Raw genomic sequence first — 17,328 nt, forward strand, 5'->3', positions numbered from 1 at the left:
TTTTTTTTTGACGGAGTCTTGCTCTGTCGCCCAGGCTGGAGTGCAATGGTGCAGTCTAGGCTCACTGCAACCTCTGCCTCCCAGGCTCAAGCAATTCTCCTGCCTCAGCCTCCATGTAGCTGAGATTACAGGCACCCACCAGCACACCCAGCTAATTTTTGTATTTTTAGTAGAGACGGGGTTTCACCATGTTGACCAAGCTGATCTCAAACCCCTGACTTCGTGATCCACCCGCCTCGGCCTCTGAAAGTGCTGGGATTACAGGCGTGAGCCACTGTGCCTGGCCCAAAAAAGGAAAAGAAAAAAAGAGAGCACATAGATCTCACATATTAACTAGGGGAAATAAGAAGTCAAAATAAACCGAGGCTCAGAAGCCAACGAATTAGAGCTGGTGTTTCTCATAGGTCTCAGACACCCAAATATCCACCTGCAGACTTTTTTTTTTTTCTTTTTTTTGAGACAGGGTCTCACTCTGTCACCCAGGCTGGAGTGCAGTGGTACAATCTCAGCTCACTGCAACCTTCTCCTCCTCCCGGGTTTAAGCGATTCTCCTGCTTCAGCCTCCCAAGTAGCTGAGACTACAGGTGTGCACCACCATGCCCGGCTAACAAAGATTGTAAAGAAAAGGATTTCCCTGGACAAGTGTCCGCTCTGCAGAGACCACAGATGTAGCTCTCCCTGCTCACCTCCCAACCTCTGGTAACATTAGTCCTCGCTCTCCTTCTACCCCCATAATTCCCTTTCAGGTAATGTTATCTACTGGAATGGACTGCCAGAGGCTTGCACTTTTTCCTACAATCCTGGACTCTGGATACAGCGTGGAACAGAAAAATGTAGAAGGAAGCTGGGTGCGGTGGCTCACACCAGCAATCCCAGCACTTTGGGAGGGTATCGTGGGAGGATTGATTGAGCCCAGGAGTTCAGGACCAGAGACCAGCCTGGGCAACATTACCAGACTCCATCTCTACCAAAAAGTGTTAAAAAAAAAATTAGCCAGGCATGGTGGCGGGTGCCTGTAGTCCTGCTACTCAGGAGGCTGAGGTGGGAGGACTGCTGAAGCCCAGGAGATGGAGGCTGCAGTAAGCTGTGATTGCACCACTGCACTCCAGCCTGGGCAGCAGAGCGAGACTCTCTAAAAGAAATAAAAATTTTTAAAAGATTTAAAAATTACAGAGGGGGCCGGGCCCAGTGGCTCATGCCTGTAATCCTAGCACTTTGGGAGGCGGAAGTGGGTGGATGACAAGGTCAAGAGATAGAGACCATCCCGGCCAACATCGTGAAACCCTTCTCTACTAAAAATACAAAAATTAGTGGGGCGTGGTGGCATGTGCCTTTAGTCCCAGCTACTTGGGAGGCTGAGGTGGGAGAATTGCTTGAACCCAGGAGGCGGAGGTTGCAGTGAGCCGAGATCGCGCCACTGCACTCCAGCCTGGCAACAGAGCAAGATTTGGTCTCAAAAAACAATCGAAAGAATTGCAGAGGGAATCCTAGAGCTGTGGAAGTCTGGATAGGTGCCCTCTTCAGACAGCAGCTTCTTTCGAACTTAATGAGGCTTTGCACATGCTTTATTTTATTTTTCTTTTGTATTACCTTTTCTGCTAAGTGTGATTATCTCCTGCTCATTCTCCAGGGCTAAGCTTAGACGTTAGCTCCTTTGGGAAGCCATTCTCTCAACCCCCAACCTGGGTCAGGCCTCCTCTGGCCAAGTAATAGCTTCCTCACCTCTGGCTTTCTGTATCTTACAACGGGGAGGACAATCCTGTCTTTTCCCCAGCAACCCTGGGGTGTTGGGAGTGTGGACATCATCCATGCCTGATAACAATACCAACCATCTCAACCAAGGGAAATGAGAAGTCAAAAGACACCAAGAGTCAGAAGCCAACAACTTAGAGCTGGTGTTTCTGTTTATGGAGCTCATGGCAGGCACTCACCTGCTGCATATGCTGAGTGGTTTCCAGCATCCCTACATGCTCAAGGATCCTGCGGGACAGGGCTGATCATTATCCCTATTCTCCTGATAAGAGACCGAGGCTCAGAGAGGTGAATCACCTCCTGTGGTCACTTTGGAAATACCTTACAGAGTCAGGATTTAAACCCATGGCTGTCTGAGTTCAGTTCCTGTCACTGCAATAACTAACACTTGGAACGTTGGGTGCCAGGCTCTGTTCTTGGTATGCCATATATACCCACTCCTCTGATGCCCACACCAGGTCCATGAGGCAGATCCTACTCTTTTTTTTTTTTTTTTTTTTTTTTTGAGACAGAGTCTTGCTCTGTCACCCGGGCTGGAGTGCAGTGGCACAATCTCAGCTCGCTGTAACCTCCGCCTCCCGGGTTCAAGCGATTCTCCTGCCTTGGACTTCCAAGTAGCTGGGATTACAGGCGCGTGTCACCACGCCCAGCTAATTTTTTGTATTTTTAGTAGAGTCGGGATTTCACCATGTTGGCCAGGCTGGTCTGGAACTTCTGACCTCAAGTGATCCACCTGCCTCCCAAAGTGTTGGGATTATAGGCGTAAGCTACTGCTCCTGGGTGAGATCCTATTCTTAATGTGCCCATTTTACAGATGAGAATATTTGAGGCAAGCAGTGGAGGTGGGATTTGAACCTCCAGCAATATGTTTCCAGAGTTCATCTCCAGTGCTTCCGGAAACCACAATGCAGCTCTGTTTATACCCCTTCCTGATGGAATTTACTGTATTTTCATGCTGACTCTTAAGTTCAGCCTCTCCAGGCAGTGTCCCTTATTTTCCCCTTTAAGAAAAAAAAAAAGTGCAACTGGCTGTCAGCACTTACTTAATTTTACATAAACACCCTTTTTGGGGCTGAAGCAAATCTGACTTCTTTTCTTTTTTTTTTCTTTTAGAAAAACACACTTTATTCATATTCCTTTGGGGTTTTGTTTTGTTGTTGTTGTTGTTTTTGTTTGTTTTTTGAGACGAAGTCTTGCTGTGTCACCCAGGTTGGAGTACAGTGGTGCGATCTCGGCTCACTGCAACCTCTGCCCCCCAGGCTCAAGCTATTCTCCTATCTCAGCCTCCCAAGTAGCTGGGACTACAGGCACGTGCCACCATGCCGGGCTAATTTTTGTATTTTTAGTAGAGACAGAGTTTCATCATGTTGGCCAGGCTGGTCTTGAACTCCTAGCCTCAGGTGATCCACCCACCTCGGCCTTCCAAAGCGCTGGGATTACAGGTGTGAGCCACCGTGCCCAGCCAAATCTGACTGATTTTCAATGTGAAAATAAAATATAAAAACAGTTCTTGGAGTTATTTCTAACCAGAACTAACATCAGAATCGTCAATTTTGGAAAAATTGGATTCATCAAATAAATTTGCAGCCAACAACTGTTTGAGAATGATATTAACATCATGCGTAGGAATGCTACACTTTTGTAGGATCTGACATTTTCAGCAATCAAGAATTACTGTATTTTGTAAAATATACTATAGTATATAGTAAAAAATACCATATTTTGTAAAATACAGTAATCTGGAAATATCCCTATTAAAAACAGAACGCTATAAATAGAATCATGTCTTTTGTTTTCAAAGTTGATACACTAGAGCAATGCAAAAATAATAATAAAGGTGAGATATTTCACGGCAAAGTTATCTCTGGGTAAATGCTGCAGCCACAAGTGCCACCAGCTAGTATTCTTGGGGCCAACGGGGAAAGAATGAAGGCACAAACAGAAAGCCACTGATGAATCTGGCTAGACGCGGTGTCTCAGGCCTGTAATCCCAACACTTTGGGAGGCCAAGGTGGGAGGATCACCTGAGGTCGGGAGTTCCAGACCAGCCTAGCCAACATGGTGAAACCTCGTCTCTACTAAAAATACAAAAGTTAGCTGGGCATGGTAATGCACGCCTGTAATCAATCCCAGAAACTACTCGGGAGGCGGAGGTTGCAGTAAGCCAAGATCACGCCACTGCACTCCAGCCTGGGTGACAGAGCGAGAGTCCATCTCAGAAAAAAAAATAAAATAAAATAAAAAAAGAAAGCCATTGGTGAATCTTTGTTTCAGTGACAATAACTCCAAAGCTGGTAGTTAGCTTTGCGAAGAACAAAAGGGGAAGGCAAAAACACGTGGAGCTTTTCTTTCTAAGAATTCGGGGATGTTCTATGCACCTCCTTTGTACCTTGTAGCAGCTGCTATCAGTGGCTGCCCACACCCATAAGCTAACAACACATTAATATGCCCTAGCTTAACGCTGATACGGGAGCTAGAAAGAAGTTATTTAGGCAGAGAGTGAGGGCAAGAGAGTCCTCGGTAAGGTTTGCCTTTTAATAAAAAGCAGCCCCCAAATCATTTTTTTTTTTTTTTTTTTTTTTTTTTTTGAGACAGAGTCTTGCTCTGTCGCTCAGGCTGGAGTACAGCGGCACAATCTCGGCTCACTGCAAGCTCCGCCTCCCGGATTCAAGCAATTCTCCCTCCTCAGCCTCCCGAGTAGCTGGGATTACAGGCGCGTGCCACCATGCCCGGCTAATTTTTGTATTTTTAGTAGAGACGGGGTTTCACCATGTTGGTCAGGCTGGTCTCAAACTCCTGACCTTGTGATCCACCCGCTTCGGCCTCCCAAAGTGCTGGAATTACAGGCGTGAGCCACCGCGCCGGGCCAAATAATTTCTTTTCTAACAAAGAGCAGTCTGAAAAATCAGCCGGCAGACATAGAAAAGCAAGCTGGAAGCTTGCTCGGGTGAATGCCGGCGGCTGTGCCAATGGGAAAAGGCTACCTGGATGCCAGGCGTGTTCAACATGCAGGCTTGCTCCATGTTCCCTTTTCTTTATCAACCACGTGTATGGTAAAGGAACAGGCAACATGGTCCTGGCCAGGTAGAGACCCCATCTGCATAATAAAATATTAGGGTGGGCAGCCAGCTTCTTTGTACTCTATGTAAACGGCACACCTGGTCCAACTAATCTTTGGGCCCTTATGTAAATCAGATATCACCACCTAAAGCTCATCTATAAAACCCCGTGCATTTCACCATGAAACTGGAAGACCCACTTGGGAGCCCCCTCTCTCTACAGGCGAGAGAGCTTTTCTCTTTCTCTCGCCTATTAAATTTCTTTTCTTTCTTTTTTTTTTTTTTTTTTTTTGAGATGGGGTCTTGCTCTGTCACCCAGGCTGGAGTTCAATGGCACGATCTTGGCTCACTGCAACCTCTGCTTCCCGGGTTCAAGCGATTCTCTTGCCTCAGCCTCCTGAGTAGCTGGAATTACAGGCATGCGCCACCACACCTGGCTAATTTTTGTATTTTTAGTAGAGATGGGGTTTCACCATGTTGCCCAGGCTGGTCTCAAACTCCTGATCTTAGGTGATCCACCCGTCTCAGCCTCCCAAAGTGCTGGGATTACAGGCATGAGCCACTGTGCTCAGCCTAAACCTCTGCTCTAAAACTAATTTTATGTGTGTCTGCATTTTATTTTATTTTATTTTATTTTATTTTATTTTATTTTAAGACAGAGTCCCACTCTGTTGCCCAGGCTGGAGTGCAGTGGCACGATCTCGGCTCACTGCAGCCTCCGCCTCCTGGGTTCAAGCAATTCTCTGCCAAAGCCTCCGGAGTAGCTGGGATTACAGGTGCCTAACACCATACCACACTGGCTGATTTTTTTGTATTTTTAGTAGAGACGGGGTTTCCCCATCTTGGCCAGGCTGGTCTTGAACTCCTGACCTCGTAATCCACCCTCCTCAGTCTCCCAAAGTGCTGAGATTACAGGTGTGAGCCACGGTGCCCGGCCATGTCTGTATTTTCTATTTCCTTGGTGTGAGGCAATGAACCTCGGGTATTACCCCAGATGGATGACACTGCTTCAATATCTGCCAGTCACTACACTTTGTTATCAGTGGGATTACATCAACTGGAGCCCATTCTATCTGCTTGGAGCGCAGGCCTGAAGATTCAAGGGGTTGACACCCTCTAGGAGCAAGCCTCAAGTCAACCCATGACTGACAGTAGGTGGGATATAAATACCTCAGCTCCCTCACCCCTCGGTTGGAATAACTGAAGAGTATGTTCCATGCCGCTCCCCAGTCACCCCTGGGGAGGTTAAGTTCCACTTTCTCACCATGTAACTTGTTTGAAGACACACCCAGTATTGGCTCTTTGCCTTTCCTGATTCACTTTCTCCTCCCCCAGCTGGTGTTTTCTGGGGCCACCTTCTTGATAAACTACTTTTGCTAGAATCCTTGTCTGAGGGTCTGCCCTTGTGAGACCCTAAGATGTTACCAGAGAGAGTTAGGAAGCTGGGAATGGGGTGGAAGTGTTGCTGTATAGTCGTCAGACAGAGTTGAGATCTGAAGGAAAATAAGATGGTTAAAGCTCTTGACTCTGGAATCAGAGGGTCCTGGGTTCAAATCTCAAGTCTGAGAGATCTTGGACAAGTTATAACTCCTCTGCAAGTCTCAGTTTCCATTTTGTTGGTGAATAGAGGGAGGGAGGGGAATTCCTACTTTACGAGGTTAACATGATAATGAAATTACACTTTGTTGCCAATGTGCCTAGCACACTGCCTGGTACATGATGGTTGTGATGGCTGTCTTTGTACAGGAGACTGGGAAGAGACCCTAAAGGCTGAGATTTGCTTCACTGGAGGCAGGAAGCGGAAGCTCCTTTATTGGGTGCAAGGAAAGAAGGTGTTGAGAGATGGGAGATAGATGTTGATGGGAAAGAAAAAGGGAGAGACGGTGGGAAGGAGAGAGAGAGAGAATGATACACATTAGGCAGATTAACTTCTCTTTATTGTGAAGAAAGGGGGAAATTAGGATTTTCTAGGCTGTCTTTTAGTTGCAGCAACTCAGCAAAAAGGGCTATGATGACCAGGCAGCATTGAGCAACTCTGACTCCGCCTTCCCCTCTTCGCACACCTTCTGGTTACTGAAAACCCAGCGTTCGTAGAAAAGTTTCTTCTCTTTGAATGACAGAACCACAGCATAATGCGTGGCTTCAACCTGCTCCTCTTCTGGGGTGAGTGTGAGGCTGAATGGGGGGCTAGGGGAGGCCTGGGTTGGAAATAGATTTCAGGAGAAATGGGAGGGCCATGGATGGTCCAGCCAAGAGATCATACGTCCAGGCTGGATGCTGCAAACACCTTCATTCGGGGAACCTTTGACAAAATTCCATAGTTCAGGGAAGTCCATCTGTTAGGATAGATTTTTCTCTACAGTCATGCATTTGACCTGAGCAAGTCCTGTGTGTCAGGTGCTGTTCTAGGCACTAGAGGATATAGCAGTGAGAAAAAAGGACTAAGTTCCTGCACTCTTGAGGCTGATATTCTAGTGGGTAGGAGCAGACAGGAAAGAAGGCACAGACGATCATAGCCCACTTAGCACTGCTGTAACTTCTTTAAACATAGAGTGTATCCAATTGTCACAACATTTCTATGACATTGGTCATTATTAGTCCTATTTTGCAAATGAGAAAACTGAGGCAAAAGAGATAAAATAATTTTCCCAAGGCCACTTAGTCAATAAGGGGTAGAGGCAGGATTTCAAGCCAGGCAGTCTGACTTCAGAGTCTGTAAGCTTTTCCACTATACTATGTTGCCCCAAATAATAAGTAAACATAGGAATTTCAGGTAGTGATAAGTGCTATGAAAGAAGTTGTTATAGAATGTGGTCGGGAGTTATGTTGAAGGGAGAAGTCTGGGGTTGAGGAGGGGCAGTTCGAGCTGAGTCCTGAATGATGAGATAGACCCTTCCTGTGCTCTTATTTCTCTTTCTTCAGGTGTCAGTTTGTCTCAGCCTTGTTTATCTTCTGTGTTTCTGGTTTTTCTTCTATGTCTTGTGTGTTTTGGTCATTGGATCAAATTTAAGAATGGAGGATATTGGGGACATATTCTAAGTAGCAAGTATGGGTTTCCTCTGCTGTTGAAGAGTGGATCTGAATACCCTATTTTACCAAGGAGGAAACTGAGGCACAAAGAGATTAAATAACTTCCTCAAGGCCATGCAATCATTAATTGGTGAAGCCAGATTTTTAAACCTAAGCATTTTGACTTCAGACTTTGTATGCCTAAACAGCATGCTGAATTACCTCTAAAATAATTAATGAATGAGCAGAAGAATTTTTGTTAGTAATAATAGATAGAATTTGGGAGTTTAGATCTGTGGGACTTGTTGACTGGCAGGCTACATTAGAAGAAATAGGTGGCCTGTGGACATCAAATGTAGGAATGCAGAGTTGTTATTTTGGGGTGTTGGCAATGGTATTAACCATTAACACTCCCTATTCTGCCCTGAAGATAATCAGCAAAGAGTTGTCATAATGATAGTGATGATAATGATGGTGATGATCATGATGGTGGTGGTTATAATAGTGATGATGAAAATGGTGATGATGATGGTGATGGTGATGATGATGATGATGATAATGGTGATGATAGTGATAATGAAGATGATGGTGATGATGATGGTGATGGTGATGATGATGATGATGATAATGGTGATGATAGTGATAATGAAGATGATGGTGATGATGATGGTGTGATAATGACCATGAAGATGGTGATGATGGTGATGATGATAATGGTGATGATAGGGATAATGATGATGATGGTGGTGATGATGGTGTGATAATGATGATGAAGATGGTGATGATGGTGATTATGGTGGTGATGATGATGATGGTGGTGATGGTGATAATGGTGATGGTGATGATGATAATGGTGATGATGGTGATAATAATGATGATGATGATGGTGATGATGAAGATGATGATGGTGATGATGATAGTGATAATGATGGTGATAATGATGATGGTGCAGGAGACCTAAATGCTGCAGGGCTGCATTGCCTTTAAACACTAAAAAATGGGCAGGGCGCAGTGGCTCACGCTTGTAATCCCAGCATTTTAGGAGGCTGAGGCAGGCAGATCATGAGGTCAGGCGATCGAGACCATCCTGGCCAACATGGCGAAACCCCGTTTCTACTAAAAATGCAAAAATTAGCTGGGCGTGGTGGTGCGTGCTTGTAATCCCAGCTACTCGGGAGAGTGAGGCAGGAGAATAGCTTGAACCAGGGAGTTGGTGGTTGCAGTGAGCCTAGATCGCGCTACTGCACTCCAGCCTGGTGACAGAGTGAGACTCCATCCCAAAAAAAAAAAAAAAAAAAGGAAAGAAAAACGAATTGCCCTACCCTCTCATGAAATGTTAATACTACAGATATACTGTATACCTATATATGTATTTTCTGTATATACATATGTATCTTATACATAAAAGAGTAAGCTTAAAAAGATCTCTTCCTGAGAACCAAGTTTGGGTTCTTTGAGGAGATATCACCCCTTTTGAGAATGCATGCTTTAATGTATGTTTTTGAAAATCAGCTAGAACTTTTTTTTTCAGACAGGGTCACCTAGGCTGGAGTGCAGTGGCATGATCTTGGCTCACTGCAGTCTCTATCTCCTGGGCTCAAGCAATCCTTCCACCTCAGCCTCCTGAGTAGCTGGGGCTACAAGTTGTCACCACCACCCAGCTAATTAAAAAAAATTTTTTTTTGTAGAGACAAAGTCTCACTGTGTTGTCCAGGCCGGTGTCAAACTGCTGGTCTCAAGTGATCCTCCCAACTTGGCCTCCTGAATAGCTGGGGCTACAGGCATGTGCCACTATGCCCAGATAGTTTTTCTATTTTTTGTAGAGATGGGGTTTTGCCATATTGCCCAGGCTGGTCTTGAACTCCTGGGCTCAAGCAATCTACCCACCTTGGCCTCCCGAAGGGCTGGGATTACAGGTGTGCACCACAGTGCTTAGCCTGGAACTATTTAATCAAAAAGAAAAAGAAGATAAAGACAGACAAAATGAAAAGCAAAAGCAAAGTACAGAAAACCAGGAATGGTCATTGTTAAGCTTATGCAAAATAGTGTATGTTTGTTCCTTAACTAGATGACAACATCTAGCCTCTTCAAACCTATTTCTGTGGGGCCAAGCCAGGACTAATTTTGCAGGTTGAGCCCAAAAGGTTTTTTTTTTTTTTTTTTTTTTTGGTGGTTCATGTGTTTTGCTTTTCTTTCTTCACAGGATGTTGTGTTATGCACAGCTGGGAAAGGCACATAAGACCCACACGGAAACCAAACACAAAGGGTAAGTTGGCCAGAGAGAATGCAGATGCCTGAAGGGGTAGAGAAAGTTTTCTCCCCGGGAAACATCCCAGGAAGCTGAGCCTCATCCAGATGCTTGCTGGGAGCTAGTTAGCGGCAGAGCAAGGGTTAACATGCAAGTCTCCTGATTCTCACTTCAGGCTCTTTCCTTTGTGCTTAGAATTGCTGTGTGATCTCAGATAAGTCACATAACCTCTCTGAACTTCAGTTTCCCAAGCTGTGAAATACAGATAACAATAGGGATGTTGTGAAACTTTAATTCAAAGAGGTAGCTTTGGAAACCACCTGGTATGTAGTATGAGCTTTATAAATGGTAGTGTAGCGAGAGTAGGGATGGAATTTACTCAAACTACAACTCAATGTGCGAAAAAAAAGTGACTTCTTTATGTTTTGTTAAATACTCTCATCTTCTACATAAACTCTTGCTGGATAAAGGAAGAAAGACATTGTCAGTTCGTAGTTGTTGATATGGTTTGGCTATGTCCTCACCCAAATCTCACCTTAAATTGTAAGAAACCCCACGTGTCAAGGGCGGGGCCAGTTGGAGATAATTGAATCATGGGGGATGGTTTCCCCCATACTGTTCTCGTGGTAGTGAGTAAGTCTCACGAGATCTGATGGTTTTATAAATGGGAGATCCCCTGCACAAGCTCTCTTGCCTCCTGCCGTGTAAGTAAGACATAATTTTGCTCCTCATGATTGTGAAGCCTCCCCAGCCATGTGGAACAGTGAGTCAAATTAAACCTCTTTCCCTTATAAATTACCTAGTCTCGGGTATGTCTTTATTAGCGGCATGAAAACAGACTAATACAACTGTTCCCAGTGTCTCTGTTTCCTGGTTCTTCTTTGGGCAACTTAGCAACTTAGTCTATATTGTGTTAACAGCTCATCTTTCACATTTTTTTTTTTTTTGAGATAGAGTCTCGCTCTGTTGCCCAGGCTGGAGTGCAGTGGTGCGATCTTGGTTCACTGCAAGCTCCGCCTCCCAGGTTCACGCCATTCTCCTGCCTCAGCCTCCCGAGTAGCTGGGACTACAGGCGCCCGCCACCATGCCCAGCTAATTTTTTTTGTATTTTTAGTAGAGACGGGGTTTCACTAGAAACCAGGCTGGTCTTGAACTCCTTAGGTGATCTGCTCACCCCAGCCTTCCAAAGTGCTGGGATTACAGGCATGAGCCACTGCACCTGGCCCCTTTGTAGGACTTTTTCAAAAGGGCTTTATTGAGATGGTTGGGAAAATTTTCTCAAGGAAGTGATGTTCCAGTGGACTTAAAGGATGGATGAATTGATGTTACCCAGGCAAAGGGGCAGGGTGGGATAGGGCATGCCTGGTGGCCAGAACGGTGGGTGCAAAGGTCCTGAGGTTGGAAAGAATTTGGAGGACCGAGTGAAGGTGAGTGTGACTGATGACACAGGGCAGGAGATGAGATGGGGAGGTGGACAGGTACCTAGTCCCACAAGACCGGGTTGTTACTCTGACCTTGGTGGGTTTCAGTTGTGAGGGAGAGGGCTAGTGGAAGAGGATGATGGGAAACTTACAGCATTAAGAGACCACAAGTGATAAAATGCCGGAAGTCTGCATAGAGAAATGTTGCCTCTACAGATGAAAGAGGAAGCTGGAAATGAGAAGAGAGATACCATCTGAGGCCTCATGCAGGGAAGGGAAATAAACAAGGCACATTATAGGAGCAAAGAACGTAGATCTCAAAACCAAATGTGTAACAAAAACAGGGTGAATAATGTCACAATCACGATAATCCATTCCTTCTGTTTTTATGATACTTTTTAGTTTTTCCATACTCCTAATTGATGTTGGCATTATCGTTGGTTCCTCTCTTTTCACTCCTCACATCCAATCCATCGGCAAATTTTCTTAGTGTTGCTTTAAAAAATCCTGAATTGCATTTCCTTCATTGATCCCCTCTGGGTTGTATCTACTGACATCTTTCACCTGGACAAGTGCAGTCACCCCCTCCTTGGTCAGTTTATTTCTGATCTTCTATTGTTCGTCTTCCAACCAGTGGCCAGAAGGCTCATGTTAAAACCTTATGTTGTGTCCCTACTCTGCTTGAAATCCTCCCATGACTCCCATCTTTCTTTGATAAAAAACCCAACTCCACTATTCACAATAGTCAAGATATGGAATCCACCTCAGTGTCCGTCAACAGATGAATGGATGAACTCAATGTGGTCTGCATACACAACGGATTGCTATTCGGCCATAAAAAGAATGACATTCCACAATTTGCAGCAACATGGATGAAACTGGAGGTCATTAAGTGAAACAAACCAGGCACAGAAAGACAAATGTCACATGTCCTGACTCATAGGTAGTTGCCCTACTGTGCTACTGAGCACTCGATCTCATTCCTTCCATCTAACTGTGGTTTTTCTACCAACCAGTCAATCCCTCTTTATCCCCCTTCCCCACTATCCTTTCCAGCCTCTGGTAATTGTCATTCTGCTCTCTACCTCCATTAGATAATGATGATGATGATTTTTAGCTCCCACGTAGGAACGAGAACACGCAATATTTGTCTTTCTGTGTCTGGTTTATTTCACTTAACATAATGTCCTCCAGTCTTCCAGTTCCATCCATGTTTCTGCAAATGATGGGATTTCATTCTTTCTTTCTTTTTTAATTTTTTATTTTTTTGAGATGGAGTTTTGCTCTTGTTGCCCAGGCTGGAGTGCAATGGCGCAATCTTGGGTCACCGCAACCTCCGCCTCCCCAGTTCAAGTGATTCTCCTGCCTCAGCCTCCTGAGTAGTTGGGATTACAGGCATGAACCACCATGCCTGGCTAATTTTTTTTTATTTTTAGTAGAGACGGGGGCTTCTTCATGTTGGTCAGGCTGGTCTCGAACTCCCGATCTCAGGTGATCTGCCCGCCTCGGCCTCCCAATGTGCTGGGATTACAGGCGTGAGCCATCACGCCTGCCCGATTTCATTATTTCTTATGGCTGAATGATATTCCATTGAGTACGTATACGACATCTTCCTCACCCATTCATCCACTGATAGACACTTAGGTGGATTCCATCTCTTGCATGTACTTTGGATTTTGAAAGGTCTGGCTCTGCTGCTCTCCAGCTGTGTGTCTTTGGGTAAGTCACTCAACCTCTCTGAGTCATGTTTTATTTTCACATATGGGTATTGGGAATGGTGTTCATTTCCCGTGGCTGCTGTAACAAATTGCCACAAACTTGGTCGCTTAAAACAAAAAAAACTTACCTATCATTCTGGAGGTCAGAAGTCTGAAATGGGTCCCACTGGGCTAAAATAGAGGCAATGGCAGAGCTGCGTTCCTTCTGGATGCTCTACGGAAGAACTATTTTCTTACTTTTTCCTGTATCTAGGGTCAACCATGTTTCTTGGCTCATGTCCCCTTCCCCCAACTTCAAAGCCAGCAATGGCTGGCCAGCTCTTTCTTACATCACGTCACTCTGACAATGCTTTTCTTGGTTTCAGCTTTCACTTATAAAGACTCTTGTGGTTACATTCATTGCCCCTGGATGATCCAAGATAATATGCCCATCTTGAGATCAGCATGATTAGCAACCTTAATTCCATCTGCAACCTTAATTCCTCCTTCGCCATGGACCATAACATATTCACAGGTTTCAGGGATTAGGACATGGTCCTCTTGGAAGGGTCTGTTATTCTGCCTGCCACAAGGATGACAGCAGCAAGTGAGCCTCTTTCCTAGCACCTGGGAGCCTGCTCCCACCTGTGGTCTTGTCCTTTTGAAGCTCACAGTGTGGTGGTGAAGGTGGCCATGAAGGAGCAACTCACTGAAACAATCAAGCAGTCACGGTTTTGATGAATTCCATAAAAGAAGAGCTCAGGGAGCTGTGGAGGAGTCAGGGAAGGCTTCCTGGAGGAAGTGATGCTAAAGCAAGATCTGAAAAATGAGTGGAAGCTGGCCAGGCCAAGCAGAGGCAGAGGGAACAGCGTGTGCAAAGGCCCTGCGGTAGGAAGGCTAGAAATGGAGTGCAAAGAGAAACTGACATGATGAGGCTGAATGATGTGGTTGGGTCTGGTCACTGGGGGCTTTGCAGTTCATGTTGAGTAATTTGAGTTTTATTTCTAAGGAGAATAAAGAGCATTATAGGCAAGGGGTGGAGGTAGGAGATCAAATGTGCATTCAAAGATGACCATGATGTGGAGTAGAAGATTGTGGAGGACAATGGGGTATATAGAAATGTTAAATTCAGAGGAAGATCTGGATCAGGCATAGCCAAGGTGGTGGGGTTAAATGGGTAATTGTCAAATTATATTTGGGAAGGGGGATCAACAGGGCTTGGAGGCTTATTAAATGTGGTGGCTAAACAGGCAACCTGAGGTACAGAGATGTGAAATCACTTGTCCCAAGATTGGATTGGCTAGGATAGAGTGTTGATTGTTTCCATAGAAACAAAATAACTATGAATGAAACAATGCAGATGTTTATTTTTATCTGTCTCATAAATCTCCAACTTGAAGATGGAACAGGGTCGTGGAACAACCTTGCCTAGGAGGTCATTCCATCTCCCAGGTGCCTTTTGCCTTGTTGCCTCTCCAACCTTAGGCGTGAGCCTCATCCCCATGGTTGGAAATGGATCACCCCAGTCTGTCCATCTTCCAGCCCGTGTGAAAAGGGAGAAAAAGTGTAGAGTATGCTCTTTCTTTTCAAGGGTGTGACCAGACAGTACACACATCACTTCCATTCATTCTCCTTGGCCAGATTTTCACCAGGTGGCCACAGCTAGCTGCAAGAGAAGCTGGGAATGCAGTCCTAAACTGGTTGGTTCTATTATTATAAGGAAGAGGGTGGAATGGGTTTGGGGGAACAGCTACCATTCTTGGCTTTGAGGTTTGCTGCTGGAACTTGAACTCAGATCTGCCTTGTCCCGAAATTTGCAGTTTTCACTCTCACACTTTTCTGTCTGGTGCTTGGATGTTCATGGTGTGATCCATGGAGCAACAGAATTGGCATCCTCCGGGCACTTGTTAGAAATGCAAAATCCCCGGCCCCCTTCCCCAGACCTGCTGAATCAGTACCTGATTTTCCAAGATGTTCTTGGAATCCAAGGGGAGGCAGGTGATACTGGTCTGTGGATACTTTGGGTAGCAAGGATCCAGATGAGTGCTTCTCAAACTTCCCTGTGCACACACATCACCTGGGATCTTGTTTAAATGCAGATTCTGATTCAATGGATTTAGCATTTCCATCTAACTCCCAGGCGATGCTTATGTGGCTGACTCACAGACCCTACTCTGAGTAGAAAGGGTCTAGGATCTTTGAGGTACACGGTTAAATATGATTGGTTGCTGTATCAGTTTCCTAGGGCTGCTTAAAATGACAGAAATTTATTCTCTTCAAGTTCTGGAGTCCAGAAGTGTGAATTCAAGGTATTGGCAGGGCCAGTCTTTCTCCAAAGGCTATAGGGCAGAATCTGTTCCATGCCTTTTTTTAAGGCTTTTGTTATTGCTGGCAATCCTTGGTGTTCCTTGGCTTCTAGACATATCACTCTGATCCCGGTTTCCACTGTTGCGTGGCACTGTCCCTGTGCATGTCTGTATGTCTCTTCTCTTCTTATAAGGACACCTGTGGCCCACCCTACTCCAGCACTACTTCATCTTAACTTTTATCTTAATTGCATCTACAAAGACCCAGTTTCCAAATAAGATGAAATTCACAGGTACCAGGGTTTAGGACTGTAACGTATCTTTTGGGAGGAACACAATCCAACCCATAACAGTCACCTCCACCTTTGTATGCTGGGTTCCCTTGCAGCCTCACTCTAATGCTCTAATCTTATCTAAACTTTTCTTTATACACTGCCTAGGTAATAACTGTAGAGACAGTACCTTGTGCCCAGCTTATGCCACCTGCACCAACACAGTGGACAGTTACTATTGCACTTGCAAACGAGGCTTCCTGTCCAGCAATGGGCAAAATCACTTCAAGGGTCCAGGAGTGCAATGCAAAGGTGAGTTCATGTCCCCTCAAACCCTCCAGCATTTGGTAGGAAAATCAAGTCAAAGCTGGCTGGGTATTGAATGTAGGTACTCCCCCACCCCCAACTTTTTTTTAAAATCTGGTGTAACAATCTATATATTTTAAGTGGAGCATTAGGCCATTTCTGTTCAAGGTTAATATTGATATGTGGGGGTTTTGTTACTGTCACAGCATTGCTAGCTAGTGTTGTTAGCAAACATGATTTTCCTCCTTCCTTCCTTCCTTCCTACTTCCTCACCCTTCCTCTCTTTGATCATGTAAATAATTCCTGGTCACTGTACAATTTCATGGATGGTTGAGTTTCCTCACAATATGGTGGCTGGATTCCAAGGATAAGCATCCTGAGAGAACAAGGTAGAAGTACATGATATTTTTATGACCTAGTGTCACTTCCACCATAGTCACAAGCATGCTCAGATTCAAGATGGGGACATACCTTCCATTGCTTGATGGAAGAAGTACCAAAGTGAAGTGCATATGGGATGGGAGATATTGTTTTAACTTTTTTTTTTTTTTTTTTTTTTTTGCAAAATACAGTCTTCTATCTAGTATAAGTAAATTTGTAACTCCAATTCTCTGTCTAGATATTGATGAATGTTCTCAAAGCCCCCAGCCCTGTGGTCCTAACTCATCCTGCAAAAACCTGTCGGGGAGGTACAAGTGCAGCTGTTTACATGGTTTCTCTTCTCCCACTGGAAATGACTGGGTCCCAGGAAAGCCGGGCAATTTCTCCTGTACTGGTAATGCTCTCAGGCTCCCAGGGATGGGTCTTGGGTGGATATCTATCAGTGGGGTGAGTTCATGTATTTCTGAACTGAGGCACCCAATTTCTTATCTGCTCACCCTCTTCCACTGCTTCTCAGATATCAATGAGTGCCTCACCAGCACGGTCTGCCCTGAGCATTCTGACTGTGTCAACTCCATGGGAAGCTACAGTTGCAGCTGTCAAGTTGGATTCATCTCTAGAAACTCCACCTGTGAAGGTATACATGACCATCTCTTTATTATTTACCTGCTTAATTAATTAAGGGTCATCTCACTGGAAGACCATATGAGAAAAGGATTTTCTCATGTAGGGATGAGAAAATTGGGGCTCAGAGAGGTAAAAATATATAGTTGCTTATATCTTTTTCTATCCCTTTACTTTGAGCCTGTGGGTGTCTTTACATGTTAGGTAGGTCTCTTGTAGGCAGCACATGGTTGGGTCTTTTTAAAAAAATTTT

At 44.9% G+C, this 17,328-nt stretch overlaps 1 protein-coding gene across 4 annotated transcripts in view; it reads left to right on the forward strand.

The window, feature by feature from the left end:
* Positions 1–6,886: 6,886 nt before the first annotated feature.
* Positions 6,887–17,328, forward strand: part of ADGRE1 (adhesion G protein-coupled receptor E1) — a 55,102-nt gene continuing 44,660 nt past the window's right edge. For all 4 annotated transcript variants that reach the window (XR_010153519.1, XM_063800465.1, XM_016934843.3 and 1 more), the window contains exons 1-5: positions 6,887–6,974; positions 10,024–10,086; positions 15,933–16,076; positions 16,690–16,845; positions 16,969–17,088. Coding sequence is in view for 3 of the 4 variants with exons in the window: in XM_063800465.1 (XP_063656535.1) it covers positions 6,944–6,974; positions 10,024–10,086; positions 15,933–16,076; positions 16,690–16,845; positions 16,969–17,088 (514 nt within the window). In the remaining variant the exon portion in view is untranslated. The remainder of the gene's footprint in view (positions 6,975–10,023; positions 10,087–15,932; positions 16,077–16,689; positions 16,846–16,968; positions 17,089–17,328) is intronic.

The sequence above is a fragment of the Pan troglodytes genome, chromosome 20 (genome assembly GCF_028858775.2).
Source record: "Pan troglodytes isolate AG18354 chromosome 20, NHGRI_mPanTro3-v2.0_pri, whole genome shotgun sequence".
Classification (NCBI taxonomy): Eukaryota; Metazoa; Chordata; class Mammalia; order Primates; family Hominidae; genus Pan; species Pan troglodytes.